The sequence below is a fragment of the Anolis sagrei genome, chromosome 2, assembly GCF_037176765.1.
Source record: "Anolis sagrei isolate rAnoSag1 chromosome 2, rAnoSag1.mat, whole genome shotgun sequence".
Taxonomy (NCBI): Eukaryota; Metazoa; Chordata; class Lepidosauria; order Squamata; family Dactyloidae; genus Anolis; species Anolis sagrei.
The window spans coordinates 261,613,947-261,632,965 of record NC_090022.1 but is presented as its reverse complement, the minus strand read 5'-3'; the positions used below and the strand labels follow the sequence as shown (position 1 = coordinate 261,632,965).

The following is a 19,019-nucleotide window of genomic DNA, read 5'->3' as shown; positions in this document are numbered from 1 at the left end:
TAACATTTGTAAAATACTATTTATTCATTAGCAAAGGCATTAGGAGGTTTATTTACATCTTAAATAATATACAATACAGACCTTAAACTCTCTGTACAGTGTTTGCTACTGAAAATAAGAGTGAGACTTATCAAATGCGAACAAAACTGTTAGCAATGTGCTTCAAATATCTGCAAGATTAAAATAAACTTTGAAATAATGAATTTCTCACAATACTGATTTCCATAACACATTGCAGACAGAGAACAAAATCTTACACTTTGCAACTTTCAGAGTACAGTCAAACACAAATGCAGAGACCCAGTACTCTGAAATTTTTCATATTAGTTGTTACCCAGTGTGAACACATAACAAGCGAGGTGTGAAGAAACAATTGACCTTGCTGCTACATTCTGTCTCTGATAAGAATGTCTATAAAATGCCTGAGCAATATTGTTAAATGCTATCACAGTTTTGTGGCTGCCATTTTGCCACTTTCAGTCACTGTCATATTCTTCTATGTTGAGGTCATCTTCCTCCAAGGCGGCTTGTGCTGCAATAGGCTGAGGCTGACTGCCTGGGAGTTCAGGTCCACTGGATGGAAGGGTCGATTCCCCCACCTCATTCCCTTCATGGATTTTGGTTTTATCCATTTGAATAAGCAGGTTTCTGGGCTGGGTCTCAGCAAATTCACATTCATCATCATTGTCCAGCACTTGGATTGCTGAATCCTTATCAGTAAGAGTTTCAAGCTGCAACCTGTGAAACAGCAACCAGAACCAGTATAATTCCTGTATTCCATGTGATTATTTATGGTGGCCAAAAGACACATAATTCAAGTATGACTACTCTCCCCTTCACAACAGATAAAAACTAGAATTCTGTTAAATTAACTCATGCTACTCAAAGCACTCTTGGTACTGTTCTATTATCCAGGCGGAGGCCACCAGGGGATGCTAGAGAGAGAAGAATAGTCCATTTCACAGGGAGGGAGTTGAAGGAGAAAAACGATTTCCCCCATTTTTGCTGGTTATTTTCCCTCCTCCCTTCCCATATCATAAACTAGGTTTGTTTCCATGACAAGGACATAGGTGGAGGGAATAACAGGAAAACAGAAGTACATGGTTTCACTCCTTCAACCTATCTTCCATCCCAATAAAATGGACTAATTTTCTCTCTAGTGCCCCCTGGTGGCCTCCACCCAGATAATGGAAGAGTACCTTTAACTCTGAAAGGAAGATCAGACAATAGGACTAAGTCTATGCTAATTTTATTTTAAATAGTATCTCCGGTTGGAATTCTGTGTCCATATACATGACACAGAATTCAGCGCTCTAGTCCTAAATCTTCCCTTCAGAAGAAATAAAAGGAGAATAAAATAATAAACAACCTTTCCTTCTCTTACATTTACTTATGGTGTTACTCATAAATGATGTTTCCGCAACTGAGGGTGGGTAGATTATTTCTTTTTACATGACATGACTACCTTATTTGTAAAATAGGATTTCAAATAAACAAAATCCAGGTTTTCATAAAAAGAAAACCTTACAGAAACAACCAAGAAGAATCTTCAAGAAGAAAAGGAAAGAGGATAACTAACTAGAATCAAAGATCCAGGCATTGGTTTTTATATGATTTTAAAGCTCTTTATATGGTTATTATAATTTTGTTTAAAATATTTTAAAGTGTATATTCTTAAGGCATTGAATAGCTGCCTGGTTATAAGCCGCCTTGAATCACCTTCAGGTTTGAGAAAGGCGGGACAGAAATATCATAAATAAATAAATCCATCATAAGAAGACACAATTATTAGGTTTAAAGAACAATAAGAACCCTCTTTTATATAAACAAAACAAAAACTTTCCAAAATGTTAGTAGTTTGAATATTAGGGCAATGGAGATAAAAAAATGGAATGTAATACAATATAATGTTTTCAAAGGTTTCCAACTTACTCTCCTCACCACCCTTCTTTTTCTTGATGATTTATTACACATTTGTAAAATCTATTAAACCAATGTATTAAATTACTAACAATAACATGAATAAATATTCCCCTCCCATCTCCCTACTATACATTATGGAAATATATTAATAATAGAATACTAATACTAATGACAGTAATAAAGAAATACCAAAGACATTTACCTTCCAAAGTGTTTCTGTAATGGAAGTCTTCCAACATCCTGGATGAAAGTAATCTGAGCTGAGAAAGAATACATAAAAATCACTACCTAAAATGATGTTTCTTTATATCATGTGTCTGTGTGAACATGCTGCACCTTTTATGTATTACAGTTAAGGCAATGTTTCCCAATATTTCCCTTCCCACTTTAGCCCAACCCTTGTGCATATTTATTAGTATATACAATTCAAAAACTATGGTTTCATAAACCACAAAAATGGTTTAGAATTTGAAATTCATTTTGAAACTACAGCTCACCTATAAAATAGCCCATCCTTACAAAAGTCACAAGTATATATTGACTTTCAAAAAGTTAACTTTTCTTCCATTCAACACAAAGGGAAACAGCTCACATTAGTGGGAAAATTAGTTTTCATTCCTTTATGGGAATTATTGTGTATGAAACTGTAAAACAGGATTTACATTACAAATCTATATATGGGTTTGAGGTTTACTCATGTATATGGACACAGAATTCCAACCGGAGACACTATTTAAAATAAAATTAGCATAGACTTAGTCACTATGATTGGGATCCAAGCCTCACATTTCTCCTATTTGACAGACAACTGGAAAGTGTTCATGCATTCACATGGGGAAAGGGGGATGCATTCCTGTAATATGTTTTAATGCATCTTGATAGGAGGAGGACTCTACTGGAAGGCAAAAACACAAAAAAAAATCCCTTCCTTCTAGCAGAAAGAGCTGTATGTATGAATAAGCTATATGCTTTGGGTCCAACCTATTTTTGAGACCACATCTCTTTCTGTGAACTGGCGTGGGCCCTTCTCTCAGGTCCACCATCATCTCAAGACGAGAGAGAGAGAGAGAGCCTTCTCTGTAGTGGCTCCCTGGCTCTGGAATATCCTCCTAAAAGAGATTAGGTTAGCACCCATCCTTGACTCCTTCTGATCCAGTCTAAAAACATGGATTTTTAAGCACACTTTTGGCCTCAAGTAGGCTGAAATGGGCCCATATGATTTGACACTTTGGCACTTTAGTTGTTATTTGAAAGCAGCAAGTTTTAACTACAGATGGTCTGTGTTTTAAACTGTGTTTTTATTTTATTTTATGTGTGAATAGTGGTTGTTTTTATAACTTTTATGTGATATTGTTTTTATAATCATGTACCATTTATTTTATATATTGCACTTGTAGGGCCTTGTAAGCTGCCCTGAGTCCCTTCTGGGAGATGGTGGTGAGATATAAATAAAGATTATTATTATTATTATTATTATTATCATCATCATCATCATTTACTGAACATCAGATCTTAGTCAATATTCTGACTGCAAAATGTCAGAAATGCAATGAACTATAGGATAAACAGATGCTCTAACTACTTTCTAGTAAAAAATGTAATGCATCAAATTCTAAACTTGATATTCTTCTCTGTTTAAGAGATAATATTTTTCATAGACAGATCCATCACATTTGTATCCTGTATCTTCCCCAGACTCTAAAAAGTGAAGCAAACCTTGTAGAGAAGACTTTTTTCAAGGCTGAGTAGGGATATTAAAGCCAGCCTCTAACTAGTATGTACCACTGGTTAGATTATAAAGCTCAAAAATTGTGTTCTTTCTGCTCTTTTTATGTTAGAGCCAAAGTGGCTGCTGATCTCTAGTGGGTAATATTGTGCCAGACATTGATTGCTGAGGTCATTAAAGTAATGCAGCCCCAACAACAGTCTGAATGTCTGACCATGTGTTAAATCTCTCTCTTTCTTTTATAGAAAGCACGGCTGCAATTGCATATCCTCCAACATCCCCAAACTGGCAGAGACACTGTTATCTTCTGTTATTCCCATGTGTTTCAGCTGCTCTTCTCTCTCTTCCTCCCTTTCCATCCTTAGTCCCCAGAATATTTCACCTGCTGCAAGCAGTGATCTTAGGATGACTCCTAAAAACAAATGTCTACATATAACTCTCTGAACAAAATATACCAAGAACATATGGTAAGGTTGCAATGGCAAAATATGACATCATCAGCTTAATCAACTCTTTCATTCTCAGTGTTCACTCTAGGATTAGGAGTAGTAATTTCAGCATATGTAATTTACCTGCCAGATATTTTGATTTGCAAATGACCTCCAATGCATATTCTGTATAGAAGCTGTATAGAGAAACGTACCTTGGTTTCTCATTGGATTTGTTAGCAAGGCAAGGTAAGGCAATAGCTCAGTCTGAAGGCACAGTGGCGATGAACAGAAACTTGCAAAGAGGGATTTTGCCGCCAAGCAGTTCTCTTGATACTATAAAAAGAGGCAAAACAAATAACTCTTAATAGCTGAAAGGATTATTAAGAATTTCCATTTTGTCATTCTACGGTTATGTAAGTACTCTATAAAGATGTAAATTTGATTTTAGAAAACCTTTAATGCCTTCCAAAAACTAATTTCAATACTGGGTTGTTGTGAGTTTTCTGGGCTGTATGGCCACGTTCCAGGAGCATTCTCTCTTGATGTTTCACCCACATATATGGCAGGCATCCTCAGAGGTTGACATTTCCCAGCCTGCAATACTGTAACCTAGATGCTGCTCATCAAGGTATAGATAAGGCAATTTTGCAGCATTGTAAATCTACACCACACACTAATAAAAGCAGTATTTCCTGCTTTTCCTGCACTGCAGGAGGTTGGACTAGATGGCCCATGTGTTCTCTTCCAACTTTATGATTCTAAGAAATCTAATATCAATGGTATTCTATTTTAGATTATCATTTCCAACAAATGGATAACAAAGGATGTTTTCTTTAAGATAAAATAATTACCTTTTTGTTAATTAAGAACCATTGTGGTTTATGAAGTGGCCGAAAGCCCATTCCTTTGTTTTGGGCAAAGGCTCTGGCTCTGTTTGAATGCATCACTCCTCTTGTGGCCACCGAGGCACTATAGGCCTGGAGTGTAGGCCGTGCCTAGACAAAGGGATAACAAAAAAGTTGAAGATCTAATTATGGAATCAATAAACAAGGTAAGAGTGAAACAATGCAAGTTAGCCAGAGTATCCATCTATAAGTATTTGTTAAACTACTAAATTCTACATACATATGTTGTCGAAGGCTTTCATGGTCGGAATCACTGGGTTGCTGTGAGTTTTCCAGGCTGTATGGCCATGTTCCAGAGCATTCTCTCCTCACGTTTTGCCTCCATCTATGGCAAGAATCCTCAGAGGTTGTGAGGTGACGTTTCACCTGCCATAGATGTGGGCGAAACGTCAGCAGAGAATGCTTCTGGAACATGGCCATACAGCCTGGAAAACTCACAGCAACCCAGTTTAAAGTTAGTTCCCCACCACAGTTTTAAAAACACACACTTCAAGGAAAGGGTTAATTTGCATATTAAAAGAGTTCTTCTGTAAAATAATAATAAATAATAATAGCATTTTATTTATACCCCACCACCATCTCCCATAGGAACTTGGGGCGGCTTACAAAATAGCACACGTAAAATGAAGTACATCAACATTTAAAACCAATAACACATTTACATAAGACCACACATATAAAATTAACAAATTAAGAAAAGGAAACACAACCATAATGTTGTCAGAAAACAGTAAAGATAGATGGTAACCTAGGCTATAGATCATTTTACACTCCAATTCAATGGCAAAAAACCTAGGCATTTTGAGGAAACAATAAAGTCAAGGAATAGATGGGAAAGAAGGACATGACAAGAATTCCACACAAATGCTGCCAAAATGACTGCTAAATACAGGTGGTGTCAAAAGTCTCAAAACAAACTGGAAACAACAGTGCAATATGTTCTCATGTGGCTCTCCCAATAACATAGAAGAATCAAATATTTTTTTTTCTGATTTGTTGGGCAAGAAACAACCACATAATCTCTATACAAAATTGAATAATATGCTAAACAAGACATGGAGCAAAGCACAATGTGTTTAGCAATTTCTGCCACAATTTGGAGTAATCAGGCAATGCTCTAAGCTTTTGCAAACTTAAATATGAAATTTAAAGTATATATTCCATAAACGGAGGCATAACTTTTTTTTATAAAACTTACATCCCAGTTGCTGCACATGAAATCAGCAGTACTCAGATATTCACTGGCTCTCACAAGATCATCTACATCAGAGAAAAAATCTACATAGTTTTGGTGAAGGTACAAATTAAATAAGTCCCCAGGCATGTGCGATTTTTCTATCACGACCTATATAGAGGAAAACACAGGGTAAATACACATCATGGAAACATTCTGCAACATTCCTATAAATGCTTACAGGAATTCATCACTTGCACAAGTCACTAACAGTTAATCTTCATTATATAACAGTAAATACTAATGACTTTACCTCAGGTTCAACGAGCAGGTGATTTCGTTCATATTCTGACAAATGAGCTGGTAACTGTGGAAAGCCTGGCTCTGTTGTTGGTTCTCCTATGAAAGGAATTGATACTCTGCATTTGTATTCAAACATTAAACTTGATTAATATGTTCTTTGTGTATGAGGACAACTAATGGACCAGAAATAAAAGTCTTGTTTACAACTACTGTATAATCTTATCTGAGCTGTACTGATTCATATTCTCACATAGCTTTTGCAAACAATCCTTTTAGTTGAAGTATACTGTGTTCACACAAGTCTGTGATGGCTGATGTCAAAGGGCTGTGCCCTGGAGTTAGTAAGGGGACTGAGTTTGTTTGCAGGCATTTCTCTTGTCTTCTAGCTAATGGGGCCCTCTTAATTTCAGAAATATGCGAGACATTTCTCACTAGGAAATGCAATTAACATATTGTAGGTTCTTATTGAAGATGTATCAAATAGACAAAAAGAACTACTGAGAACTAGCTGTAGTACAGCCTTACTCCATTTGTAAAATTGTAAAAAAGGGACAGCAAAGACCCACATAGTCCAAATGACTGCCACCACAGTGAAAATTAATTGCTATTTGCTTCTTCACACATATTTTTATATGCTTAATGAGCATCAGTGTGATGCATGCAAGCTCAACTTCTAGTGGTACTAGCTGTCCCCCTGCCATACACACTGTGAAGAACCCTACAACCTTACAACAATAAACCTGTTACCATATATACTTGAGTATAAATGGAGTTTTTCAACCCTTTTTTACAGCTGAAAAAGTGCCCCTCGGCTTATACTCGAGTCAACGTTATTTATTATTTTACTCTGTTGTTGTTATTATTACATTTATTATCTTTCTATTATTTAATTTCTTATTTTACTCTATTATTACTGTTACTATTACATTTACATTATTTTACTCCATTGTTATTTTTATTATTTTTATTATTGTACTCTATTATTATTATTATTACATTTATTATTTTACTCTTATTATTATTATTACATTTATTATTTTACTCTATTATTACTGTTATTACATTTTCATTATTTTACTCTATTATTATTGGAAGGATATGTGAGCACATTTACACTGAAGGAGGTTAGAATAATGGTTTAATCAGAGCTGGGCAGTCTTATCTTAAATTATAGTTTTATGTAATTTTATAGTTTATATTAAAAATGTTTAACCTACTGATGCCTCAATTAATGCAATTTTATTGGTATCTATTTTTATTTAGAAATTTACCAGTAGCTGATGCATTTCCTGCCCACGGCTTATACTCAAGTCAATTCGTTTTCCCAGTTTTTTGTGGGAAAATTAGGTGCCTTGGCTTATATTCGGGTGGGCTTATACTCGAGTATATACAGTAAATCAAATGTAAACAAACATAGAAATGGCAATAGGTAATAATGAGATTTCCCACCATTAACAAGTGAACACAGAACAATAACTTGAGATTTTCTTACTTTTGCAATAAAGAATTTTTCCCAAAGCATGGAAAAGAAAGATAGAAGCATCCTTGCTGCCAATAGCCTGTACCTCCTGGATTTCTAAAGGGTTACCAGATTTCTTTTTCTTTTTTACTTTAGAGAGTGTATCACATTTTAAGGTAGAATTCCCCTTTCTCTGTGACCAGATGATGTTTTCAGATGAGTACTCTAGAAATGAAAAAGCAACAAGAGAATGAACAACGTGAGAACAAAGAAAAACAATGAGCTTCAGAATTTCTTATTCTGTCTGATCTTGGAAGCTAAGTAGGTTCAAGCCCTGGTTAGCACTTGGGATCCCTTGGCATCTCCCATCTAAGTACTGAAGGCTGTATTTAAGGAAAGGAAATGATAAAATCATCTCTGAGTATTCCTTGCCTAAGAAAACCATGAAATTTATCGGTTTGATATCCGATTTGAAGGTTTTATGAAATTGAGAAATTACATAATGGTCTTCAGGCCGTAAAATCAAATGAAACATAAGCTTTCACACAGCATATTTTCATAAAGAGCACTTCTTAAGAAGTTTTCCATATATTACATTCATATTCACAAAACTTGCCGAAAGCATTATTATGTGTCCGTTTTGTATTACTTGTACTGCTGTTCACTGTGTATTGTTAATCCGAATTTCTTAGAAGAAAAATCCCACCAGAGAGCCAGAAAAAATGCATGAGAGGTCAAATGCCAAGATCCAGCACACCAGTTTAGTCAAGCAGGATTTCATATTTGTACAAAACACATCATCATACTTTGAGTTCATCTAATCTTTGAGTAGCTTCCCAAAGTGTTAATTTTTTACATAATGATTGGCTATACTAGGGACTACAATTAAGCAACTTCCAAAAGTACAACCACCTCCACAACTGCGTTGGTACTGGCATAGTGGCTTAATATGATTCTTGCCTACATCTCTTGCACATATAGTACAATCTGGAACATTTATAATGTTTTATGTGAAAGAGAAAGTAACTGTTAACACTAATCATTTTTATTATCATTTGCTACCAGCAAATTCCTGGATCATAGTATTTGACATTTGCATGGAATCTTTTAAAACATCAATTGAACTGAATATAAAAAATGTTATTATTATTATTATTATTATTATTATTATTAAAATAATAATAAAAAGCTAAATAATTCATCAGAGAAAATGTTGGAATCGTACCACTGAAACATAACAAATATTATTAATTCTAAAAGTTAAAGTGAAATAATGAAATTTACTTTCCAGATTCTCAAGGAAGTCCAGTGAAGATTTTTAAGTTCTCTCTCACAAACACCATTATGGCATAATTTTAAAATGTTCAGCTACAGAATATCTTAATAGGAGGAAAACACTTATTTGCTGAAAAATGTCTCTCCTTACCTTTTAAAGAAGAAAACTGAAGACTGTTTATTGCACTTCTAATATCACCTGAGCATCCTTTACAAATCAGTTCTAATGCAGTTTTGTCAGGGACGTCATTTTTTTCTTTGCTCTACAAAGGAAACAAGCATGTCCAGAAAGTTTTCATTTTTACAGCTTCCAAGACTTTGCAATCAAAGTTACAGTATGATAAGCACTTACAAAAATCCATTGAAAATAATAAATTTAATAGTAATAATAGAGTCAAATAATGTAAATGTAATAATAAAAATAGAGTCAAATAATAAATGTAATAATAACAATAATAAATAGAATAAAATAATAAATGTAATAATAGAGTAAAATAGTAAATGTCATAAATAATAATAGAGTAAAACAATGCAAATGTAATAATAATAAATAGAGTAAAATAATAAATGTAATAAAAAATAATAACAGAGTAAAATAATAACTGACTCAAGTATAAGCTAAGGGGGGCTTTTTCAGCCTAAAAAAAGGGCTGAAAACTCAGTTTATACTCGAGTATATATAGTAGTACTTTCCAATGCTGCTGCCATTAAATGTCACTAGTAGTTCTATGGAAAAAGGGGCATTCCTAACAGGTTGGGGGAGCAGTTATGCCACATCCAATCCTGGAAGTTGCCCACCGCAATGATCTGGAGATATTTGTCTTACCTTACTGTTCTCTATTGCAGTTATTCGAGTAAGAACTTTCATCATTATTGTTGGAGCCACTGGGTTAAAACTGAAAAAAAAGGTGAAAAAGATGATCAAAATAAGATTTACAGAAAATCTTCAGCCATTACTAATGTAGTTTAGTGATCTCTTTACCTAATATTAGATATGCACAGCTCTTCTTGAATCTCTTTTGGGAAGAGAGATCTTTGGTTGCTGGCTCCACTAAAGCTATCTGATATTATGAAGACAAGAGGATATTTGCCTGTCCGTACAAACCTCCTAGAATAAAAAGGTAAAGTGAGAAAAAATAATCACAAATGTGAATTTAAAAACATGAGTACTGTACTAATCACCATTCAGTAAGAATTTATATTAGTAACTAGCAACTTGGAAACCCAGACCCAAATTTCTTTTTCACTTTGGGGTTTTAAATGCTTTCTCCCCCACACATAACCAATCAGGAGTTAAAGGAGGATATGGATAGAGAGGAGACCACTCTGATGAGAAAAACTGAAGCCTTAGATCACATGCCTATTCTAATTAGTTCAAAGGGCCCTTTAGCAAAACTACTTGCTAAGCACTTACCGCAAAATTTCATGCAAACTGCCAGGATCACGACACAACTGATTTGGCATATCCTGTTTGAGAAAAAGTACCATCTTGTTACTCTAGCATTCCAGCTGCATAAGTACTGTGGTTGACCTTCAATCTATTTGGATCATCAAAATTACAATGGACTACTTTGTTTTCCATTTATAACAACATAAATAGGATTGAATCCAAAGAACTCCTTTAGATGAAGACAACTTGTGCTTCCAGCAGTGCCTTCGTGCCGTATAATAAATTACTTTGCAGACAAGTTTCAAAATTCCACAGAAGTTGTTTGTTGTGCTGTAGTGGAGAGATTATTGAAGGATGTTTAAATAATGACATCAGTAATGTATCTGAAGGTCTCCTGCATTACATGGCAGCATCTATGACACCTGTTTGGGGACACATAGGTAGTTCTGTGATTTCATGGAGTCTGATCAGAACTAGTGAAGACAAAAGATGCCATAGATGCCGCCATGTAATGCAGGAAAGCTTCAGACACATTAATAATGTCATTATTTAAGAGCTCTTCAATAGGAACCACACAAAATTACCTTATATCAAAGCCAAAATTACCAATGGGTGGGTCTAAGTTGGGGTAGGTAGGTGGTAAGAATTCAGGGTTGCACTGGCCTCCCCAAGAGAGCCTGTAAAAAGATTTCTTTTTTCTTTCTTTTTTTTTTACCCCAAATGCCCTCGATTCATTCTTTCATCACTTACTGTAAGGTTTACTCCACAGGCCATGTGCCAAAAATGCCTCCCAAATCTCCTAAAAGGCCTCTAAATTGGGCCAGTAGCATGTGAAAACAGTGTAAAAACCAAATAATTAAGAAAATAATTTATATCCCAGCAATGTCTAGTCAGGTGTAATCAAATACTGCTCTCAAGATTAAAACCATTATAAAAAATTTAAAAACCAACAAAACAAAATGGAATTCATATTATTTCTAGTAATTGCTTTTTGTGGCAAAGTTCAATCTTCTAATTTCTGATGGGGGTTGTGGGTGATGAGATTTGCGCTACAGAGGACTATCAGTATGTACATGATTTAAAAAGGTAAAGGTTTTTCCCCTAACATTAAGTCTAGTTGTGTCCAACTCTGGCGGATGGTGCCCATCCACATTTCTAAGCCGAAGAACTGATGTTATCCATAGATACCTCCAAGGTCATGTGGCCAGCATAACTGCATGGAGTGCCTGTACCTTTTCGCAGAAGCGGTACCTATTGATCTACTGACATTTTCATCTTTTTCAACTGCTAGGTTGGCAGAAGCTGGGGCGAACAGAGGGAGCTCACCCAGCTCCCCAAATTCGAACTGCCAACCTTTCAGCCAGTAAGTCCAGCATCTCAGTGGTTTAACCTGCTGCACCACCAGGGGGCCCATGTACATGATTACAGAAGCCTTTTTAAGGCAACCTTACTTTAAAATGTACTGGAACTGTTATTTCAGAATGAGAGAAACAAACAGGGAACTTTGGATAATAAACACCTAATTGCAATACATAACTGTATCTACTTACTTCCACAAGAATAAGCTTTCTTTCAGTTCTTATAGATTCTCCAACCATATGAAGCCGGGGATATTTGTTTGCTCTGAACAGAAATTCTTGAAAGAGGGATGTCTGGCTCTGATAAGATGGAAAGTCAGCATCTAAGCAGAAGAGCACATTTTATAATGTATCCCACATTGGATTTGTAAAATCACATAAACAGCTAGTTCAGCATTATACACAAACGAAGCCACAGGATACAGGTAAAAGGATTAGTTCTGCGTTTTTACAATTTGGACTTCACTAACTTCTGCTTTCCTCTTTCAGTTGTTTCAAGCACGTTAATTTAAAAACTTTTTCATTTATTACATGACTAGCCATCCCCTGCCATGGGTTGCTGTGGTCCAGTCTGTGTACATGTGTTTTCTGTGTATATATGTGTGTGTATATATTTGTGTATATGTGTATATATGTGGTTTTGTGCATGTGTTGCAATGTATTTTTTATTTTTTGGCTTTTTAAGTCTCTTCCGCTGTGTTTTTCAGTGTTTTGATGAGTGATGGTCACTCGTTGGCCCGATATGTATATTGTGTCCAAATATGGTGTCAATTTGTCCAGTGGTTTTTTTAGTTATGTTAATCCTAAAAACGAACATTACATTTTTATTTATATAGATAGATGTTAAGCATGTTATTTTTAAAGATCCGTTCAAGTAGAAATCAGTGCTATAGTTTCAATGGAATATGCTACTAAGTGATGGACTTTAGACCATGTAATTACAACTGATACAGAAAAATATTCTAACTCTTTGACTAAAATTATTAACGCTTTTCAACTATATATTTACCATGGTTCAGAGCATAAGGAAAGTTGTCCTTTGTAAAGTCTAGCGATATAGGAGTTGTCCATTCTTGCACTTGAACACCAAGGTCCTTGGCTAGTATTTCCACAGATGCAGACTTTCCACATCCTGGGGGACCAGTTAATAATAAAATAGAGCCTCCCTATAACAAGTCATACCAATATTACAATAATGGAAAAACTGAACAAGATAGGTGTCATATTTTTAAGAAGCGTAATTTTGATATCAAGAATTAGTTTTTTTATTATCATTTTTACACCTTCTGTTAATTGTCAAATCACACACCACCAATGAATCAATATTTCATTACAGTTATGTACCTGGAAGATAAGTAACCTATTGGATAAACACACCAACTGAAGTAAACTTCAAAATTAAGGACCAAGAAAAAAATCTAACAAACAAGATGACTGATAATTTTTACTACGGGTTTTACTTTGCATTGGAATAGGAAAAATGAGCAGTGAGCTGAATCATCAAAGAAATAGCCTGGAGTGTGGTCCTACAACTATTTACACTAATATTGTCAACAGTTCTATAGCAGTAGATAAAAATAAAATGAATCAGGGCATGTTGAATATTTTTTGTCATGTACAGTCATGAAACAATCCTCATCAGATATAAGAAACAAAATGCTGAAAACAAATGCCCAAAAGCATAAAGGGGCAAACTGCATCAAGCAGTATACTATTATCAGTATCAGCCAGGTGTCAGTACACTAAAGTCTGGGTTATGAAACAGGTGTGGTTCCCCTCCTTTATCTCTTAAACTGAATATTCAAGGTCCTGGACATTTGTTTGTTAATTATGAATTGTTGGGTTTCAGGGCCCTTCCACACAGCCACATAACCCAGAATATCAAGGCAGATAATCCACAATATCTGCTTTGAACTGGGTTATCTGAGTCCACACTGCCATATAATCCAGTTCAAAGTGGATAATGTGGGATTTTATACAGCTGTGTGGAAGGGGCCTCAAATCACCTTTACCGATTTCTGGTTGACTTAATGGCTAATACACGATAGTAGTTCAACAAGACAGGTCCAGGTAACACTAATGTGCCACCTGAGAATGCTGAAGTATTGGAATTTCAGGATATCTATAGGGAGAATGAGGTACCTTTTTAGGCCATCTATTTTAAGCATTCCTAGATAAACACATATTTCTCTTAGGGAGAAATATAGACACACCAATGCCTTGATGCTTATGCTTCATTCCATTCTATTGTATTTAAAGCATCATACATTTCATTGCATCATATGGCTGTCCAAATGTTTCCTTTTCAAAAGACTTACATAGGGAGCTTTATTTCTCTATTCAGTTCTTTTAACAGGATTGGAAGTAATTAACACATTAATCTATCTAGTACCACTTTTTAATCTTGATAATCATCATATTCCATGCATTTTCCATAGTTCCTGTAGATGGAATAAGCCATACCAGAGAAGTTTGCTACTTGTGCTTATCTTTGTCCAATTAAAACAAAGCTCTTACCTATAATTCCACCTGGCTTCATTAAAAGCTATAATTGTTCTATCTTCCTCAGTTAATGCAGCTCACTTAATTTTTTACAAATTACTTTTTGTCAATTAAGTTCTGCTTCACATTTAACAACTACAATTTAAGTAGCACAAAGCCTTAAAAATCCAGATCATCAGCTAAATAAATAAATTCTACCTGTTTAGGCTGCTTTTGAAATATGTGGCTTTTTAACCATGCTTCAACTTCTTCAATTTTCTTTTTGTGTACCGCAAGCTCATCCTAATAATAAAAAAGGAATTAACAAATGCCATCAACAAGAAACATATTTAGGTAGAGAGAAAAGGTAACATTAAATCCTATAGAATGCATGTTCTAACATATTTTTTTGTCTGTCACTTAATAATCGATATAGGTTAAAAAAAGGTAAAGGTTTTCCCCTGACATTAAGTCCAGTAGTGTCTGACTCTGGACGTTGGTGCTCGTCTCCATTTCTAAGCTGAAGAGCTGGCTTTGTCCATAGATACCTCCAAGGTCACCAATCATTCAATCAAACCCTCGGCTTTTATATATTTTATAGCGGATTAAAAACAAGTTTTCTTACCCAGGCCCCTCTCTACTGCCAAGTTGTGCAAGTTTGCCTTAATGTGTATTTTGACCTTGTGACCGTTGTGATATCAGAGTTTCAAGAAAACCTCACTTTTTATGTAGGAAAACATGTGAACATATCTAATCTCTGGAGATTGCCTTGGTGGTGCAATGTGTTAAACCCATGTGCTGGCAAGACTGAAGACCAGCAGGTCAGGGGTTCAAGTACCCTTCCTGCCAAAGAGGTACTTATTGATCTACTCATATTTGCATGTTTTCAAACTGCTAGATTGGCAGAAGCTGGGGTCAACAGCAGGAGCTCATGCCGCTCCCTGAATTCGAACTGGAGACCTTTTGGTCAACAAGTTCAGTAGTTCAGTGGTTTAACCCATTGCACCACAAATGAATATAAATGTGTTTTCCTTTTTTTCTGCACATGATCTAACTTAGGGTGTATCTATCCTGTAGAACAAATGCAGTCTGACAACAATTTAACTGTCCCGTCTCAGTTCAATGGAATCAAGAAAGATGTAGTTTTATAAGGTCTTCAGCCTTCTCTGAAGAAGAATATTGATGTCTCACCAAACTAATGACAATGAAGTTATATACTGTACTGATTCATCAACAACTACAAAGAGAAAACAAATGCAAATTAATCCAAATATTTTGCAGTCAATTTTTGGTAAAGATATTTGTAAAGGAGCTCCAGTGATTTCAAGTGAACAGACTTCCAAATGTACTTCTGACCAAGAAAGATATTTGACACCCTGCTATTGACGGAGGATGTCTGTCTAAAGCTCTTTATAAATTTGATGGTTCCACTACTTTCCCTTTGGATCCGCTGTCTAACAACACTAGGTTTTGCTGTTTTTATGAAGAGAATTCCAGAAACTAGCCTACCTGATTTTGGGGTTTGTATTTATCCACCCATGTTTCAATCTGACCATGATGTTGTTTGGGAGGTTTACATCTCTCATCTGTAGAAAGTTGTTTCCTTTTTTTCTTCTCACTCTTGCAACTGTCTGATAGAGAAAAATGCTCCTTTCTCTTTTGGCAGTGCCTGGTATCTGCAGATGTCTTTTTATGAAGAATGGTAGACAATGTATTTGTGTTTTTACAGAAGTCACTAAAAGAGGGCTCCACCCAATCAGCTACCTAACAAAATAGAAGCATACAACATTATAACATAGGAAATGTGATTCACTCTTAAGCCAATTAATATTTTACTACTGTTTGCCTTCATACTAAACAAAACCATATCTTAATACTCCCCTTAATGATCATGGAAATGTCTTCTTTGCATTCACATTGGTTCCAAAGTATAAAGTCAGCACCATTTTTTGAATTCAAGAGTTTTAAAATGTCCAGAAACAAATAATTCACGCTTAAACTTTCATGCTTAAAAGATTTATAACTAGTCCTCCATATCCATAGATTCAACCACCCTATGGCATGAAAACGCCCCCCCCCCCGTTAAACCCCACCACAAAAGCAAACCCTTTTTCCATCTTATATAAGGAATACCATTTCAATATACTATTTATAGTTGGGCTTGACTATCACCTAATTCTGGTATCCACGGGGTGCCTGGAACCAAATCCCAGTGGATATCAAGAGCTCACTGTTTTTAAGGTTTATAATCAAAAATAAATTATTGCGCTTTGCCTCAAGTCAAATAAATCAAAAGGAACAACTATTCCTTACATAGGCATAAGTCTTTATATGCTACTCACTTTAGGGGGAGCTATCTTTCTTTTGGAAGAGGTTTTTGACATTATCAACATTTGTAGTTTCCATCCGAAGCACAGGACCAGCAGCCCACTAAATTATATGTCCTTTTAAAAAGGAGAAATAAAGACAATTTTAGGATTTCAATCTTAAATCATGTAGAGCTCTAGACAAAACAAAACAGCTATAAAAATAATCACCAAAGGGTTCTGTCCCAGTTGTTATATTATTCCTCTCCACAATTCAGCAGCTTTTAGTATATCTCTTATAGACATATAAAGTGAATGCTTTAAGGCTAGAACAGAGAGAGTAACATCCTTGAAACAGTTGTGATGTTGATAACTGTGAAACAGACAATCCCTTTGGAAGGTGCATTTAGAACCCTAGCATTGTCTATTCGAACAACAGCTATTGGCTATTTAATAACTAGTAATACATATGTTACAGTGCTGTTTTAGTCTATTCCAGCTTGATGTAGCCTGCACATATATGACTCTCCTGAGAAAGACTCATACTGGGGTAAAAACAGTTTTTCATATATTTGGATGCCAGTGCAACTTGCCATAGGCAAACAGAAAATGCATGGAAGTTCCAACTGCTCTGCAAATACATCCCTTAAGTGTGTGATGAATCAAAGAACAGACTCAGTTATTCATATTTTTCTTTATTCATTTATTGGCTACACCTTCTTTCCCCCCAATGATCTCAAGTCCATGTACATGGCCCTTTATCCAAATGGCAATTTTAAATAGTGGGTTGAACTGGTCCAAGCTCATCCAGGGAGTGTCATGACTCATTAAGGGCCTGTCAAGTTCTGCTTTTAAAGATTTACACTCTATTACACCACACTAGCTTTTAGAAGTATGCCTAAAGTGCTATTATTGGACTAGCAAAACATGCACTAATTAGGGGAAAGTAAGAAATAAATAGATGTAATATAGAGCAAAAATATCAAAATATTATAGTGTAATATATAATATTGAGCAAAAATAACAATATAGAGCAAACCAAACCATGCGACCGGCAATGGACTGATCCTGGATCATGATTTTTAACTGGCGATTTTAATATTTTTCTAAGTTTTTGTGTATTTATAATTGTTTAATTGTCAGTTAGTGTTAATTGTTAGTATGATGTTCGGCATCGAATGGTTGCCTTCTGTCAGCTGCTCTGAGTCCCCCCCCCCCCCCCAGGGGTGAGAAGGACAGAGTATAAATGCTTGAAATAAATACATAAATAAATAAACTTGAGCTCTTCCTAGATGCCAAGATGCTTAAACAAATTAGAATTCAAAGTCATTGTCATGTTAGTCTGAAATATCAGTATGAGAAAGGGATCTTGTAGCATTGAAAGAAAAATGCCTTAGACTGTAGTACTTGAAGTGAAAGAGATAACTCACTTGAAGAGACAGTAATCTACAAGGCAGTAGGAAAAAAGGAAGACCCCATTATGGTGGATGGACTCAACTAGAACGCCACAGCCCTGAATGTGCAAGACCTGAGATAATGAGAGGGTGACTTGGAGATCTCACTCATGAGATAGGCATAAGTTGAAGCTGACTTGATATCAGCTAACAATTGTTTCAACTCTCCCATAGAAGGTATTGCAATGCTTGCAGATTTAAAAGCAAATCTTTATTTTCCCATTTCTGAAGATATAACCTATAAAATTAATTAAATGCTACAAGCCACTAGCCTCCAGTGCAAAAACACATTTTCGTCCCATCCACTTAGTGCTCACAACATAGCACAAGACACAATGTAAGCCAGTGTGATACTCTTCCTCTGTTATCTCAGCGAGGCTGCAACCCTAGAAAAGTACCCATCCCATCTCCCCTCTGAGGACTCAGGACAGCTTATAACAAGGAGGCAACCATTTAATGCAAAGAATGTATAATACAAAAAACTGATAAATTAATATAAAACAATTAAACTATCCAATACAATCAAAAGACAATCTGGCAAAACGGCACTACCGAGAAGACTCCTACACCTTGTATGACTGTGGAGCAGAACAAACAACTCAGCATCTGTATGCTTGCCCACAATGGCCTGCCTCGTGAACATAGGAAGAACTGTTTAAAGCTACACTCAGTGCGGTTGCCGTTGCTGGTTTGTGGTCTAGAATCATTTAGCTGCTTGTTCCAGAAGTGTTCTCTCCTGATGTTTTGCCCACATCTATGACAGGCATCCTCAGAACCTCTAAGAAATGTACAGCCCGGAAAACTCACAGCAAAACTATTATTATTATTTCTCTC

The 19,019-nt window shown here is 35.6% G+C and overlaps 1 protein-coding gene across 1 annotated transcript; it reads right to left on the bottom strand.

Moving 5' to 3' along the window:
- RAD17 (RAD17 checkpoint clamp loader component) lies at positions 1-16,864 on the bottom strand. The gene is given in 17 exon segments (XM_067464559.1): positions 1-738; positions 2,126-2,183; positions 4,293-4,413; positions 4,932-5,075; positions 6,184-6,330; positions 6,473-6,558; positions 7,955-8,146; positions 9,348-9,459; positions 10,023-10,092; positions 10,179-10,304; positions 10,611-10,663; positions 12,137-12,267; positions 12,954-13,110; positions 14,645-14,728; positions 15,935-16,189; positions 16,768-16,797; positions 16,799-16,864. Coding segments are annotated over 17 exon segments (2,061 nt in total). The 5' UTR covers positions 16,832-16,864; the 3' UTR covers positions 1-476.
- Between the last annotated feature and the right edge of the window lie 2,155 nt (positions 16,865-19,019).